The 17,161-nt window shown below is 40.1% G+C and overlaps 1 protein-coding gene across 1 annotated transcript; it reads right to left on the bottom strand.

Moving 5' to 3' along the window:
- Nucleotides 1-6,825: 6,825 nt before the first annotated feature.
- On the bottom strand, nt 6,826-11,849 carry GARIN2 (golgi associated RAB2 interactor family member 2). Its single transcript, XM_056345904.1, has 4 exons — nt 11,715-11,849; nt 9,950-10,152; nt 9,111-9,375; nt 6,826-7,068 (listed from the first exon to the last, which is right to left on the bottom strand). The coding sequence occupies exons 1-4, from the start codon at nt 11,847-11,849 to the stop codon at nt 6,826-6,828; spliced, it is 846 nt and encodes a 281-aa protein (XP_056201879.1).
- Nucleotides 11,850-17,161: the final 5,312 nt, after the last annotated feature.

The raw sequence follows: 17,161 nt of genomic DNA, 5'->3' as shown, positions 1-17,161 counted from the left end.
ATGGGTGCCCAAAATTAAAGCTGGAAGTGAGGCTGTTAATGTAACAGTTTGGGGCACTTTTTAATCCAGAATAATAATGGGTAATAAAAATAATCTTTCTTGCCACTGTTTTCCTTTCCCCTATTAAGTTGTGCTCAAATTACTGATGACCTTATCTGTGTCTTTGTATCTGTTTGTTGCTGCTTGTCTGGTTTTTGATAGTTGCCATTCACCTGTGTGCCTTCCTCTGCACAACTCTCCATCTTTGGTTTGTTCTTGAATAAATCTGTAAGGACCTAAAGTACCTATTTAAGTCATCTGGAAAACAAAATCCTGCTTTGCTATTTATAACAATTATTAATTTGTATCACAACACACACTGTCCTTCCCTGATTTGCCCTTTGCAGGCTGGATGTATTAGCCTAAAGTTCACAGTCAAGACAGGATTTCGTTTGGATTTTAGTGCTAACCTGCTTTACTGTCAGCTTACGCATGCTTTTTACTGGGTTTACCTGACAGTTTGATTACTTTGTTTTAGACTGTGAATAGAAGGCAAAAGCCTCTTTTCTACTCTTTTTACTCTGTGGAACTTCTTTTCTTATACTCATAAACGTACATAAATGTATTTGTAAAGAAATAAAAATCTATGAGAGAACTCACAGATTTGTGAGAAAACAGGGGAGGAACCAACAAAAAGAACCAACAAAAGTTTCAACAGTTGATACCACCTAAGGAAAATACTTCTGTGGTGAATCCTATTCAAATAAGACTTTTGCGGTTCTTAGATTTGCCCCAGGTGTGATCTCTTTCCTGAAAGGTAGCTTAGTAGTGGTAATTATGTTAATGACAAGTCCCTCCTATCTGATAATGCTGCAATGTAAAGCTTAAGCTTTATGTATTTATCAGTCAAAAGTATGACACTACAGTGTATTGTTCACATGTTCTATAAACCTGAAATACAATAAATCTTTCTTCTGAAAGCAAACTAGATGTACAGTAAGACAGCTGTAAGATACTGTAAGACATACATAAACAACATCACAGTTCTCCTTCTTGTTCCCATTTTTTAATCTTCACTGAAATAATCTTGCATGCTATGCTTTATTTATCAGTTTTGTTTGGTGTAGGTTTTCATTTTGTTCAGACCTGTTATACTTTAATTACTGACACATAAGAATTTGTGGCCATTCTGTACTGTAGTTTTAACAGCGTGGATGTCTGAATATGACATGAGACAGAATCACTTTCAAAATTACTCTTTTTAGAACTTTTGTTTGAGTATTGCCCTGGTTTTTGGTCTTGCTTTCAAGAAATCGTAAACAACATCTGGGACAGTTAACTGCCAGCCAGCATGTCTGTTTTTCCCCAGCATTTAAAGCAAAGTTTAAAATATGTGTTATTTGAATCCATAACTGCCTAAGTTTTATTTGAAATATTCTGAAATTAAGAGACCAACTTTGTTTTTTTTCATCTTTCAGAAACAAGTTCAGAAAAATCCTTCATATGTCATTTCGTCACATGCATAAATCCGGAGTGCCATGGCACAGAGGAAATTCAGGTACGGCATCCAGTCCCTTTGTAGAAGTCCATGCTGATCCCAACATAATGTCTTCTTTACAGACATAAGATGCCAACAGATTTCCATTACCACCTCTTGAGCAACAGAGGCATAGCTGCTTGATTTTTGAAAATGAATTATAAAGGATAGCACCAAAATACACTTGTCATATGTTGCCATTAAGCAAAGCTGGTATACTTAATTACCTTTCCTAAGAAAGCCATAGCAGCTACACAATCATCTTCAAGGAATAAAAAAGGTGTGATACTAACAGAATAATCATTTCCACATAGCTATGTGGAGCTGTATGAATGGTCTTCATTACCCTTGATTAAACCTATAAACTGCAGTGCCAATTCTATACTGTTCTTATGAATCTGCACCTTGACAGAAAGTTGCAAAACCTGTTTTGGGATATATTGCATGAATACTGCTCTATTTTGCAATATTTCTGAAAAGTGTAGTCAAACACATGCTTGGTAACTCTACTGCTTGCAGGATCTTCAGTGACTGTCCTTCTTCCAGCAGTAATTTTTCTTTCAGAGGAGCTGATAGACTGTATTGGCTCATTGAGCCAACACTGCATACCAGTCTACTGAATCAGCTCAGTATAAGACTGTTTTGGTATGTAACCCAGCAAGCATCCATGCTGAGTTACTTTTCTTTGCTCCAGGCACAGTAATTAAGAGGTATTTTTTACTGCATTTGCAATGCAGGCAATTCACCCTTCTTCCCAGTGTTGTAGTCTGGGAAACACAATACTCTGAAGTTGCTCATTCTTTGCAGCGTTTACTGAGAGCATTTTAGGTTGGATTCCAGTAAACTGAGGCTGAATAGTAGTTCCATTTGCATGGTGCAGCAGTCCTTTGTCACACCCTGTCTCTTCAAGGTCTGTCAATGTGGCCACAGGTTAGGGTACTATTCGTGTAATAGTAGCTATTATTGGCAGCAGCATATATTTGCACACTGATCCTGGTTTCTGCACATAAAGGACTCTATCTATGTGTTCACACTCAAGACTTTTAATTATTCTAGTGTTGCATAGCCACATTAATGACTCCAGAACAAATGTCCTGAGCTTAGGGGGCACCTTTCTCCCCCTTACTGCAGCATAAGTAAGTCTTTATGGAAGTATTTTGTTAATTCTTCCATCCTGGCTCATCAGCTTGTCTTTTGTTATGATAAATGCATGTACTTGGGACATATACATTTATTTAACAATTCAGCTCTGAGAATTAAAAAGTGTTTTTCATTAACATTGTTTCTCATCTGAAAACCACTCTTCTCAAAATGTGCTTGGACATCTGATCCCTTTGTTTTGATGGATTTTAACTTCTTCCTTAGGACTTATTTCTGATGGCCTTATGCATTGGCAGGTTGTTTGGATGCAAACTAAATTTCTCTTTTATCATCATAGGTAGAGTGCAATGCTTCTCCGGACATGGTATTTAGCTTATGATCTTATTTATTCCTAATTAAATTTTTTATTTATTACATTCCATTCTATGTTACCTAGTATATGCAGCATATCTTGGTATCAGATCAGTCATAGTTATTACCTCTGTGCTAGCAGCATGGTTGTTTCTGATGAATACAAACAGCTTTTGAATGCAGTATACTCTATTTAAGAATATTCAAAATCTGTATCATTGATTTTCCAGTGTTCTACAATTTTAATTTCATCTTCTTCACTTCTAGTGTATGTTTGGTGTGAAGTTACTGGTGGCAAGCATCTGCAGCCAGTCTGTGTATAGATGATAACGAAGATACTGTTACTGATCCTTATTTTTGTGGTATTTTTACATCTGTTCTTGTAATGGACAACAGCGCTTCATAAATCTTGTATCATTCAAGTACTTACTGTCTCTTGAGCAGAAAATATACTGTACAACCATTTTCTTAGGGATTGCCTAAAAGTTTCTTCCTTGTCAGTAATTGCTACTTTGCTCTTTTGATAAACAGAATCTCATCAGTTCTTTTCACCATGGAAATTAACATTGGGATTTCCAATTATACCGAATGGTATTTCACTCGTTCATATTTTGGGTGATATCCAGAATTTGAACTTATCACCACTTGTTTCTTAATAGCATCCTAGACTGGAATCTGATTATACATGGGCTGCCCTCAAAGAGCATTGAGTTAATTTATATTCTCAAGGAACTTTAGATTGGCATTTGTCTTCTTGGAAGCTGTGAATTATGTATGTCCTCTGTGCTCATTTGGAGGAAAGCATACTTAGTCTTGCACCTCCCATGCTTAGCTATCCCTGTGCAGAACTGAAGTTTCAAAACTTCAGTAAAATACTGCACATGCTGTAAGCTACACAGAAATCTCCCTGTGACAGGAAGCGAGAGCAGCAGATGTTTAGTTTGTTTAATGTGAAATGCTTTGTAGTGCAGCGAGTATGTTCTGTCAAAAATACTGCTCAGTATTCCAATAGGATAGCAATGTTTATAGTGTCTAGATAATAACAACAGTAGCAACAATACCAAGTCCTTATACAATAGTTCTCATTAGTAGGTGGCAAGGTGATTTTCAAGAGGTCTGGCTATCCTCATTCTACAAATTAAGAAGCCAAGGAACAAGTAGGGAAAGTGTTTTTCCCACATTCATCTAGAAGTTCACTGGCAGAAATAAAACCTGTGTTAGTATGATTTTGTACCCACTACGTGGTGGTGTTCTCTGTCACTTGTACCCCTGCAATGTTCTGAAAGTTGCTTGCACCAGAAGCTTTCCTGACCCTATGTAAAAGTGTAAGCCGTAGTCAAGTATTATGAAGTTAATTCAAGTGTCTATTTCTTTGCCTTCTGCTGCAAACTGCAAATCTTCTCCCTGAAAAAATGGTCTAATTCACTGAAAAATGTAGATTCCACTGCCAAGGACCAAAATTTATTTGTTGCTAGTTGCAGGCTAATACAGATAGTAAGAGGTTGTGAATGGAATTGAGGTCTGCAGGGGAGTTTTTTCTTCCTTGTGTACATCTTTTCCTTGTTTCATCTGCATCTGATGTATGTCCAGGATGCTTTGCTTGATTTTGTTTTATTTTTTCTTACTGGCTAATCACCCGGGATATTACTTGAAGCAGCCTACTTGACTTACTGCCACTCCTTCTATTTCCTGAGAAGAAACATGAGCATGAGGAAAACAGCACGCTAAAGTAAAGAATGAAAAAGAAAAAGAAGCACAAGCAATCAAAAGAGAGAAAAGGACAGAGAAGATAAATATACACCAAGTACCACAAAGGAAGAAAGGTTGACCAGAGGGAATTGATTTGCCTTCGTGGGGAGTTTACTAGAATTCGTGCTCTGTATTCCAAACTGGCCTTTTCCCAGTCTCTCCTGTCCTGTTCTCCTTCAGTCAATCCTGCAAGCTGTCTTACCTACTCATCTCACAGCAGAAATAATCTTTAGTCCTTACAGAACATGTGAGAGGTGTGAAAAGCCTGTGCATAGCTAGTATCAGTTCACATGATATTGTTATGCTTCCTAGCTGCCTGGGGATACGTGAAGATCATTTCTATTCTCTACTGAAAGCTGATCAGCAAGCTGAGAATACAACAGAGTCTGAAGGTCTAAGTAAACCCAGGAAGAACACATGCTGCCTTTGCCTCAATATGGCAAATTTGGGAATTGATGGTAGAATGCAAACTGGGAGAAGTGTGACAGAAAATGAAGGAAAAGAGAGAAGACACAACTGCACAGGAGGAAGAATGCGTCTTTGGAGGAAGGTATTATTTAAAAATAGGAAGACACACAGAGCAGAGTTGAAAGAACATGGAAAGAGAGGGAAAGAACAAACTAGAGCTAGAGAAAATGACCAGGAAAGCTGATCAGAGGGAAAGCTGAAAAGCTGTGAGTGACTGGGAAAAAGAAACAGACACAGAGAGAGGGACTAAGAAAGTAACAGAAAGAAAACAATGGGCAATACAACCAGCTAATTTTAGTTCCCTAGGGAAAATATGCTGCAAATATATTACTACAAAATTAATATCTAAAAGTAATTGTTTATATAGAATAGAAAACAAGGACAAAACTCTAGAGGGGAAGTGACTGAAATAAATAAGCAGGTCCCCTTCCCTCAATGCAACAAGTTGAAATGGTTTTGTCAAGGCAGTCTTTTCTTTCTGAATGATATTATGGTTGTATGTGTAATAGGAAAATATATGAAACATTTATGATTGCTTCACTACTTCTCTATTATTACAGTTTTCACAATAAAATCACAAGAAATACAATATTGTAGGACTAAGCCCCAGTGAAATGTAATTTAGATGTTTGGCACTATATGCACTAATAGCAATGTGGAAGTGAGTAAATATTAGAAAAACTGTCATACCTGAAGACTCTAATTTTTGTCCACTCTTTTGCTTTGTTGTATTTGTCCTAAGGAAAAAAGTAGTTCAGTAAGAAAACATTATGTTATTTCCAAAAAACTCAGGAAGAAGTCTTACCCTAGTAATATCATTATGTACCAGGTTCAGTATTAAATAGGTGCTATTTTAATCTCTGTCTGCAGTAGAAACATATATTGCTAAATGATGTAGTAAGCCTTGTTTTGAAGCACAGGCCCACTAACACACAGAGATTTGAATGTTATAAACTGCGCTTATACATGACACATCTGAACACATCACTTAATGCCTAGATGTAGCTTGAGAAATGATTGTGTTGAAGTCTTGTTCTCTGTTGTAATGCAGATGCTCATGTAAGTGACAGAGTTTTCATTTCCTTTGCCCATCTAACTTTTGCTTGCACGGTTTGCGCAACACCACTGACAAAAAATCTGCTCCTTTTCTGCACAAGCCAGGATGGATATGGCAGTGAAGAAGATACAGAAAAGACAGATTTCTGGTGCCAGGACATGTTGCTGATTTTGGGCAGAAAAGAAACACTGAATCTGCCCCATGCTATATGATTCTCTCATACACTGGTTGTCTAAATCAAAGCTGCCTGTATGCAGATACTTCAGCATTCATGGAGACCACTAGCATTTAAGTCACTGAACATTCATGCACTTTTGCTTGATTGCCCATCTTTGTGAACCTAGGAGATGGGAGGGTGGGCAGGGGGAATGATCTTTCAAAAGCCCCTGAACATCTGAGAAACCAAAGTGTCGATACTTGGAAATCCCACCCTGTATTCTTCAGTTTCCTAATACATTAAAGCATTAGGAAAACCACAGTAACCCTGAAAAGGTGTTGCAATAATAGATTTTCTGAGGACAAAACCATGACACATTTTACAGCAGCAGAAACTAAGTATATTAAATTTGTTTTCCAAACATGCCTACCTAGTTTTCCTCTTTGCTTTGCTTTTGCTCTTCTTTGTATCCAGAGGATCTATATTCTTTGACCGCATGGTGGTTTCTTGCCTGGTTGGTTTCAGGGAGCTGTGGAAGACTCCTCCTTTCCTTCCACTCTCTTCTGTGGGACCCACTGTACCTGAGATGGGAACTTGGTTGGTGGAGGCTTGTTTAGTAACAACTTCTTTCTCTGTTTTGGGGTTAGGCACATCTTGTGGGTCATCCCTCTTGAAGAAAAAAGGGAAGATTAACAGATACAGTAGCAACTGACAAAGTGCTCCGCACAGCTTGAATTTAGTGATAATTTCCTATATAGTAGTCCCCTATATACTGAATATTCTGCTATAAAGCCAGACCATTGATAGGAAATGTGATGTATTATCTAGAAGAGAGACTACATTATCAGTTTGTTGGTGATTATTGTCCTACAGCTTTGGCTAGAGGTGACTATGCAGTCCATCAAGGGATAAGAGGTCCCAAATCTTAACCTCTGAGAGCTGTTTGTAGCTTTGCCTCCAGGTTCTCTGCTTCTGATTCATGTCCAGGACTCCTTTATCTCCAGGTTATTCTCCTCTTTTTGCTCATATTTGGAAGTTGAGATAAGATCTTCCTTCTGTCCAGGTTTTGAGATTAATCCTGACTAAAATCTTTCTAAGCCTCCTGCTTTTAAGTAGCTGAAGGAGGAATACCTATAAGTCTTTCATGGGCAGAGAGCTTTCTATCTAAACAGGAAGAGAACAGGGAGGGTGTAATAATGCAAAGGAAAATTCAAACTTTAAGACTGTCAATAGAAAAGAGAAGCCAATAGTGAGTTACAGCCAACATCTCAAGGTATTGAAACATGGATGAACGTGTGACTGGAAAACTAAGAGGCCTATTCTGCAAAGAAAAATAGAGAGTCTAGGTCTGGATCAGTATTTTAGTATACTGAATCACTAGTAACATCTGCTGTATGTGCAGCATGTACATTCATGTCAGGCCAGCTTATGTCTAGAAGTTGGTACAAGGATCAAGTCTTTGATACCAGATAAGAGAGAAAGCAAAAAAACCAGAAGAAAGGTGGCTATATAAGGATAGTTGAACAGAAAAATATCAATTAAGAAATTTTATAAATCCTATGTTTACTTTCTCAAAATCTATGCATTCTTGACTTAACCAATATGGTTGTGGAATGTAGCTGTGCAGATTTTTCAGCCAAATCCAAGTCCAATGCTTTCTGCAAATCTAATCTGAATATGCTAGTTTTCCCCCTATATTTTCTTCAGTCATCCCTTTACCTCATCAGTGCCTTTTCTTGAAAGAATAATCTCTCACAGTTCTCTCCTCTCTCCAAGATTATATTTTTATAGCTTCCTTGTAATTTTTCTGTTATATGTACGCAGAGTTGTTCCTTCTCTCTGCTACCCATGGCCAGGTAGAAGATGGGAGCTCCTGAGTGCAGAGAGAAGTACATGGAGCACTGAGCACTGGCCATGTGACTGTGTTTTCTTCTTCTCCCTGTGGATGTGCCTCTGCATGGCTGAGAGCTGAGTTGGCTTGAATGTGAATGAAAGATCCATCAATGCCTGGGCTGACAAAATGTTGTTTAATTGGAACTTAGGGGAAATAGCTTTAGATAATGTTGACCAGCATCATTAACCGTCCAAGTTCCTTCCAAAGTGTTACTCCAAGGTAGCAAGCCTCTTCTGTGCTTTAGTGAAATTTCTGTATGTTATATTCTCTTTAGAACCTCCTGAAGCATTTTCGCTGAGCCCCACTGTTCTCCTTGTTTCTCTCAGCTACCATGAGCAGCTGCCATCTGCCTGTCTGGCTGCCTGCTGTAGCATTTCCCTGAAGAACTTTCTGTCCTTTGAATGGGTCAAATGATGTTCCCCTCTTTGCTTGTTAGTTGTCAGTCCCTGCCTGGGTGTCAGCTGTGCCATGTTTTTCCCTCTCTGCTTTTTTTCAGTGGGTTGTGGAATTCCATCAGAAAGACCCATTGAAGAACATACTACCAACTGTGAGGGAAAACTAAACACCAAACAGTAAGTAGTATGCTATTTACTGATTCACAAAAATTTATCAGGGCTATGATGCACCTAGCATCCTCATTCCCATTGCCCTGAAATTCTGTAGGGAGTTTACAAGACAGCCATTTTGATAAACAGAACTGTAGCTCCCTCAAAGCACGCAAAAACTTTGACTACAGAGATAGTGAAGAATATTGAAACAAGTGATACTTTCTGATTGGTCAGCTTGAACTTTTGATACCTGTTTTCTAAAGACTCACATTTTCTGATGGGTTGTTTGCGTTGGGAGCTTTCTTGTGAAACATGCAAATTTCCTTGCATTTTACACTGACTTTGGTATTGCCGGTGTTTCCTGGGGATTTCAGGAGAGAGATGAGCTGCAGCCACAGGTGGAATAGGTGTCGTTGCTGGTCTGGTGGGGCACAGAGCTCTAAATAATAGGAACGGCCATTTACTAATTTTAACATGAGGTGGTGTTTATCTGTGCTGTGGACAGAGAGTTCCACAAACTTCAAGGGCAAGAGCCTATAAAAAAAGGGAAACTCATCATTAAGTGCAAGTGGAGATACCTCTCAAAGAAGATATTATGCTTGTCAGACCTAAAGATAGAATAAGACTAGAAGTGAGAAACTAGAATAGGAAGAAGCTACTAAGTGGATTTGGACACTTTTCTTCTGAGTGCCTCTAGCTGATTGTGGAAGAAATGCTGGGCAGCAGTGCACAGAAGGGAGACTTCTGTACAATGCCTTTGTTCCACTGCCTTATTCCCTGACAATTCTGTACTCCTATCTTCCTACCAGTTTTCAGCATCTGATCTATTTAGAAAAAGGTGTATTAAGTATTCACAGTCGTCATCTATCTATGTGTGGGTAGCATTGGCCTGAAATGATGACTGGATTGGGACCTAAAGGTGTGTACTTGAACTTAAGTGTTTCTCCTAACTTTACAGTGTTAGCTCTGGGACAAAGAGTGCAAATATGCGGTCTGTTTATAAACTGACCCTTAAAAGAAAGAAAACATTGTATGGAAATGGGAAATACATGCATATTTCTAATTTACTCTTCAAAGAAATATTTAACCCTTCTCGGTGCTAACTCACCTGGTAAGTATGAGCTGTTCCATGTGGGATGGCTGCTCTGAGAGTTTCCAGAAGCTTGCTATACTTTCCTGTGGGGACATGGGCACCTCGGATGCTACTAGCATTGCACTGGGCATTGGTGAACTGGGATTGGCAGCACAGATGCCGATGGTCACACAGCTGGCTCGCTTGTGCACAGAAATTGGTTCCCCTCTTTGGTTAATCTGAACAAGAAAAAAAAAAACCAACAAAAACCCCAAAACCTCAAACCCAATCAACAACTAACATTTGCTATATGATGTCACAGAATATGCTACCAAATGGTGTTTTGGCTTGGGGGCCCCTAAAGTTTATGTACTGGATTGGTGAGGGGAGAGGGGAATATGTAATGAAACAGGAATGTGTATGGATGAAAAGAAAGGAAAAGTTGAATAAGGATAAAGGAGGACTAGAAATCACTGGCTTTTGTGTAACCCAGATCACTGGGTATCTGATTGCTGTGATCAGAAACCTCGAGTAGCATTATCTTGAATTTCTCTTAGTGTAAGCATAGTGGAAGGGGCACTATGTTCTGATGATTCACTGTCTTTGTCAGTATTACTATGATTTTAATGAAACCTGGTTATGAATCAGGATCCCGCTAAATGCTGTACAAACACAGAATGGAAAAAGATCCCAGGTAATTTATTAGACATGATATGGAAAGAGCAAAATGAGAAAATACAGGGAGATAATAAGTTGATAAGTATGATTGAATCACATGTTATGTACCATTGTCAAGATTTGGTTTTGATAGGCATGAGAGAAAAAGTGTCCTAAGAAGGAATTTGAGAGAGGACAGTGCATTAAATTTGTGGATATCTAGTAGAATCTCCTCCCAGGTATGAGAGACTGTATGAAAAAAATATCAAAGGGTTGTGGTTTTTTTTTAATTTTAATGTAAATGATTCAGTGATGGAGCTGTTTTATTGGGTTTATTGGTTAAAGCAACTGCCTCCTTGATAGTAAATGAGGTCTGATAAATAAAGCAGGAATAAATCATAAAGTATCTTGAAAACAGGGACTCAAAGCTAATTAACATTCTGTGTGTGTATCAACAATGCAAGACTGAATTAATCAAGGCAAGACCAAAGGATGTTGCAATTATCGCAAAGTCAGGTAATGAAACCCTATGAAAAACACTGTTGAGATACATCATGTAAATAGAATCCAGATATTTTACACACACTGTGAATGCAGGATTGTAGGAGTGTAGACTGTTGCCAGAGTTGAGCGGGTTCTTTGGCTAGTGCTTAGGGTAAATGGCAGGCAGGGTAGTGATACTGCTTGCAAGGATACTTCTTGCAACTTCTGTTGCAAATGGTGGGAGATTGCCTTGGAAAGGCTGACTGCCATTTAGACTAGGTTGAATTGACATTGATGGCTAAAAATCTTAATGAGATAGCACAGACTAGAAATTTGCTAGAATAGTCCTAGCTGTTGCTACAGGACAGAGTAAGGGCTGACAAGGAAGGATGAAATCACTCTGTCCTCTTTCTCTAATTTGCAGCATTGCTGTTGCTTGGTTTTTGGACTATTGCCTTTAGAGCATGAGCATTAAATGAGAGAATGAGTCCATAGGAGAAGGGAAACATAACCATATGGTTGTAGTAAACAGAGAATAAGAATAATAAGAAAAAATGAATGAGGAATACCTGTTGAGCTGAGGGAGGGGAAAAAAAAGGTGATAATTGCAAGCAATTTTATCTTGAGCATACCAAATGTTTTCATTTGAATGGCTTTTTACCTGGACAAACTTGCTTTCGAAGATCGGAACAGAGGTAAAAGGAGCATATTCTCCTTGTCTAAGAAGTCTCTGAAGGTCACCCATAACAGATGCCTGACTTGAACTGATGCTCTTAAAATCAAGCTTGCTATTCATTTTGCCTATCCACAAAACAAAAATAAATATACAAGTTGAAGAGAATAGAGATAAGAAGACTTATATGTTAAAAAAGCTCTGATGATTATGAAAAGAAACAAACTTAATCCTTCCTGATGGGCTTTATTCTACTACTAAAGAGCAGAACCTCTCCCCCCAAAATACGTATTTTTAAAAACATGCAATCTCAAGTACAAAGGGGAGCTTAGCAGGGCTTTCTCACAGCTCTTAACTCCTCTTTTACTATTTAAGGAAAAAGGGCCTGCAAATCTATAAACATTAGTTCGCACATGCTATATATCATACTATATAATATATATTATATACTAAGTATGTTCTTCTTTATAAGTAACATTGCATATTTTTGCTACTGTTAATATTTTTTTAATTGATGTATTTTTACATGAGTATAGCAACATACTTTGCAAATAACAGTAGAAACCCTTGGGCTGTTCTCAGTGCTAGATGGTGACTTCTATCTTGGCACCTCTTGGTGCCACAAATATGTTTTTGTCAGGAGTCAAGAAGGAAGGACTTAGGAGGTCCTCTGAAGCAGAAATTCTCCAGCATGTGACTAGGCTGACTTTAACACAAAATCTGGAGAATCAGTAACATAATACTGACTCATTGAGGGGAAAAAAAATAATGTCAAGCTGCTACTTAATTACATTTCATAAGCCTTTACTACACAGATAATTTCTATTAACCTAAGTAGGTTCAAAAGTTAAATGATTTGTTCATGACTGTTCAGTATGTGGCAGAATGCCAAGAAGAATAGTAATACCCTGCCACTGGGTTTAAAAAAAAAAAAAGATGTACTCGACTTCTACTTCCCATTCATACCTTGTTTCACCTCAATTGATCCATTTCTTACACAGAGAAGTATATCTAAGAAAAGAGAGAACATGAGTGTGCTAGTCCATCCTGTAAAGCCTGCTGGAAATTTCCTAGCACTAGAAACACATGATTAGCAGCAGCATCAGGCGTGGTCTTGATGATATTGTTTCCCTGCTTGAGTTTCTTTAAGGAGTGTTGTTATGAAAAGAAGCGGTACGTGAGTGCATGTCATAACAGGCAGGTGGTTTGGAAGAACTCAGCCCCATCAGTGCTGGCATCACAATACATCACCTGGTTAATGCTTTCACCAGTCCTGGCAGCAATTCAATTTCTTGGTTGCATCACGGCATGGGGGTAACAGGTACCATGGATTCACCTGTAACACAAACACATTAGGGGCATGATAACATCAGAGATTTTTGCATAGGTATTGCCCATGCAGTGCAGGCTGCCAGGGAACAGCAAGGTTCTGCTGATCTGCTTCATCAGGGATGATGAGCTGGTTGCCAAGGATGACCTCAGCAGAGGCATTGCCCTGAACAGTCAAGGCATAGTCCTCCAGTCCTGCAGAATTCAAAGTGAATGGGCTGAGCAGGATGGTGATAACAGCGTTTGCTCACAGACACAGACAAGACAAGATGCGACCCAGATATGGAGTCCATCCTGAGACTCTGTTCCAGGAGTTCAGTCAGGAGTAGCAGAAGGTAGGACTGGAGACATTCTTTTGCCATAGCAACCCTGTAGCTCACCCAGGTGATGTCATAATCGACCAACTATATTAACTCCTTTTTTTCGCCTTACGTAATAACACTGCTGCTTCCAACTGAGCCTGGTGCTTGGACAGGGTTCAGGCCATGACTGAGCACCAGGTTGGTTGAAGCAGAATCAATACTGCAAAATGAGAATTACATTGACAGTTTGAAAGACTATTGTGCAATCTTCTTTGTACAGCCTCTCTTGCTTAGGTAGGGCCCACCATAGGACACCTTCTGCACTGTCTGATAATACCCTGCACTGACACAGCGATGTCCAGCAGAAATGCTTTCTGCTTTCTCCACTATACTAAACTATGTGGAAAACAATGGTGATTTTCTTTCTCAGCTGGATTTCAGCTGTGTAATATACAGGACCAGAGAAGGATAAATAGCATTGCTCTAGCAAAACCAACAACAAGAAGCCCTTTTTCAACACTGAATTGCCTTTCCCTCTCTAGCCAATGGAAATGTAATTGCAAAAACCACCATGAGTGACTGAGCTGGAGGAGCCTGACTCCATAGTCAAGCGACCACAGCTTTTGCCTGAACCATTGAAAGCGCAAGTTAATAGGACAAGAGGAAATGGCCTCAAGTTGTATCAGGGGAGGTTTAGGTTGGGTATTAGGAAATATTTCTTCACCGAAAGGGTTGTGAAGCATTGGAACAGGTTGCCCAGGAAGGTGGTGGAATCACCATCCCTGGAAGCGTTTAAAAAACCATGTAGGTGTGGTGCTTAGGAACATGGTTTAGTGGTGGACTCATCAGTCCTGGGTTAACAGTTGGACTTGATGATCTTAAAGGTCTTTTCCAACCTAAATGATTCTGTGATTCAATAAGTCCTGCCTACGTACCCCAAATACATGGATACACTCAGCCCTTGTTTGGACTGTGCAGTAAGTGTAGTATGTGGATACCAGAGGAAGGAGAATCTGAATGAAGACAGTCTTAGGAAGCAGTAGATAGAGCCACAAGGACTCTTGGAGTGCAGGATAATAACATTTTCACACCTAAGACAGCATTACTAGATGATGCTCTGTTGTGTCATGTGCATGTTCTGGCAAGGACAGTGCTAGCTAGCTCAGGCACCTCTGCAACGCTCCGTGCTCTAATGTGCTGACAGTTTAATCTCCCAGTAGGTAGCAACAGCTGTTGTAAGACATGTTGCTATTAGTTTTTTGAGACACCTTTTGTGTGGCTTTTGAAGGGGGTGGGGGTGCATCCGGTAGTTTGACAGAAGTGAGGCTTCTGCAGCTCCATGCCCCCAGGTCCAACCAACAGTAAGGCTGAACATGTATTCCCAGTAGGTGTAACACACACTCACACAAGACAGAACCAATGGCCTCATCCTGTTCCCCTTTCTGGCTAATCAGGATGAAGGTCCATGAGTAGGAAATACAGACAGGTATACAATGTGCATCCCTTCAGCAATTGGGTTCAGACACTCAGTCTGTCCAGTATCTGGTCCCTGGATCCCAGTCTCCCCAGCTGCTGGCACCAGGATGTAGGAGCCCATGAGGCTGCAACCCCACTCCTGTTGTTGATACAGACCCCTCACTCAGATAGACACACACACACTCACTCACTCTGCAGTTTCTGCAGTAGCTAGCTTTAGACATGCAGTCCACCCAGCAAATGGTCCTGGATCCTTGTTTTTTCCTGGTACTTCATCCCTGGAGACACCTATGCACACACACATGTGCACACGCACAAATGGTTCTCCTGTGACCTGCAGATCTCACAGTGTCTCCAGCAGCCGTCTGGGACAGCCCTGGCCTCCCCCACTGCCCACCCCCCACCCCCAGTAGCTACCCCCTCCCACAGTCTTACCTCTTCCTCACCCAGGAAAAGCTAGAAAATACATTTAATAGGACAGACTGTGCTGATTGGGCAGGGTGCAGGACATGGCCAGGCAAGCGTACCTGTTTACACTTGACGAGCCCTTTTTATTCTTTATCCCTCTATTTTCCTGCATCTGTTCCTCCCCAAATCCCCTACACCATTCCTTTCATCGCTTTTGGTTCCTCTCCTAAACATCCCATACATCTTGTGCAATTCTAAAATGCTTTTTCCCTGCATCCCATAATGTGTGCCACACTTCCAGGCAGTAACTTCCCATAGTCTGAAAGGTGGCTGTGAGAGCCCTCCCGTTGATGGGTTTCACACCTGGGCAGGGGCTGAGGCACTCCTGCAACAGCCCTAGAAGGGGCCCAGCCCCAGTGTCCCTACAAGTCCTTAACTTGGGTTCCCACCTGCCATTGTGCCCCTGTGCTCCTCTGGGTCTGTGGTGATGGGCCTTTGATGGGCTGATAGCTCCTGCCCTGGCCTGGGTGTAGCTGGGGCAGGGTCTTACTCGGATTCGCCCACCTGCTGTTCTCTCTGTACTCCTTTGTGTGTGTGTGTGCTCTTTATCCCACCCCTTAACAAAGGACTGTTTTTTTGGGTTATTTTGTTTTGTTCTGTTTTAATCTAACATTAGCCACCACCTCTTAGAAAAACTCCAGTTAATGGAGAAGGCAGCAGCATGACTCCTTAGCAACGCAGGCTGCCATAAGCATATTAAATCCTGTCTTCTGCTCTGTTCTCTGGCTTTTCACAGCATGTTGGGCAAATCGATTGGATTTGGACAGTAGGGAGTAAATTACAGAAAGTCAGTCACAGATGTACAGTGCCAACTAACTGTCTATATTTGGATGGGTCCAAGTACCATTGCATCTGCATGTCTACCTCTCCTCTCCTGAAAGACTGGCTCTCAGGGCATTTCATTATTCAATACCTTTAGTGATGAATAGCCACCTAGTGCTGACACAAAAGCCCCACAGGCTGTTCTTCCAGAAAGGCATAGCACGCCACAAACAACCGGCTGTAATCAGCATTGGCTCCAGTTCACTCACCTCCATGCTCCTGTGAGCTAATTCCCTTGAGTACAACACATGCTCCTAGCACGGTGCTCTGCACAGCCACATCCCAAGAGGTTGACCAGCAGTCTTCACCATGAACATGCCTGTTCCAGCAACATCATCCAAACACAAGAAATCTATAGGAAACTACTAAGCCCAGTGTTTTTCACTGCAGCTTCTCCATGTATGCATGAGGTTGGTCTTGCCTCAGGTGGTATTTATTAGGTCAGCTGGCAGTTTTCAAAGTAATGCAACAGCATCCTAAAACAAGAGTATAGCTGAAGAGGTGTCAGCACCAGTGGGCAATCCAGCTGGCAATAAACCACAAGTAAAGGATCAGGCATAAAAAGGTAAAGTATCAATATTATAGCATAGCTATCAAGTCACCAAACCAGGCCTTTTTCACAAAGTATTAAACAGATCCTCAGCTGAAGTAATTAGTGCAATCTCCATTATCTTAAAAGGGAAATAAAGTAAAGGAAGATAGATACTAATTTACCAGGACAAAGAAGTGCAGATGGATTGCTCAAAATTGAATGGAAGGGAGTTAAAACAGCTGAGGAAATTCAACACAGATAAACGTAAAATGCGGTGTATAAGGACAACATTTTCCTAAAATGTTGTTATAATTACTGTTCCTAGGTTGAGTACTACCAATTAAGAATGAGACTTTAAGACTAATTGTATTTTAAGAGCCATAAAAACACATTGGTCAGAAGCACTGAAGAACAAAAATTAACTATTAGGAAGTAGAGAGCAAACGGAAGTCATCATTATGTTGTTACATGAGATAGTAATGCCTTTTAATATGTATGCAATTCTG

The sequence above is a fragment of the Falco biarmicus genome, chromosome 7 (genome assembly GCF_023638135.1).
Source record: "Falco biarmicus isolate bFalBia1 chromosome 7, bFalBia1.pri, whole genome shotgun sequence".
NCBI classification, from domain to species: Eukaryota; Metazoa; Chordata; class Aves; order Falconiformes; family Falconidae; genus Falco; species Falco biarmicus.
This window is presented reverse-complemented; position numbering and strand designations above follow the sequence as displayed.

Bases quoted from the DNA above. Each gene is read 5' to 3' on its own strand.
- GARIN2 (XM_056345904.1), bottom strand. From the start codon at position 11,849: ATGAATAGCAAGCTTGATTTTAAGAGCATCAGTTCAAGTCAGGCATCT. The intron at 9,376-9,949 runs GTGAGTTAGCAC...CTTTTTTTATAG, and splicing joins GAACAGCTCATACTTACCAG to GCTCTTGCCCTTGAAGTTTG. The intron at 7,069-9,110 runs GTGAGTCTTTAG...TTTTTCTTCAAG, and splicing joins CAAACAACCCATCAGAAAAT to AGGGATGACCCACAAGATGT.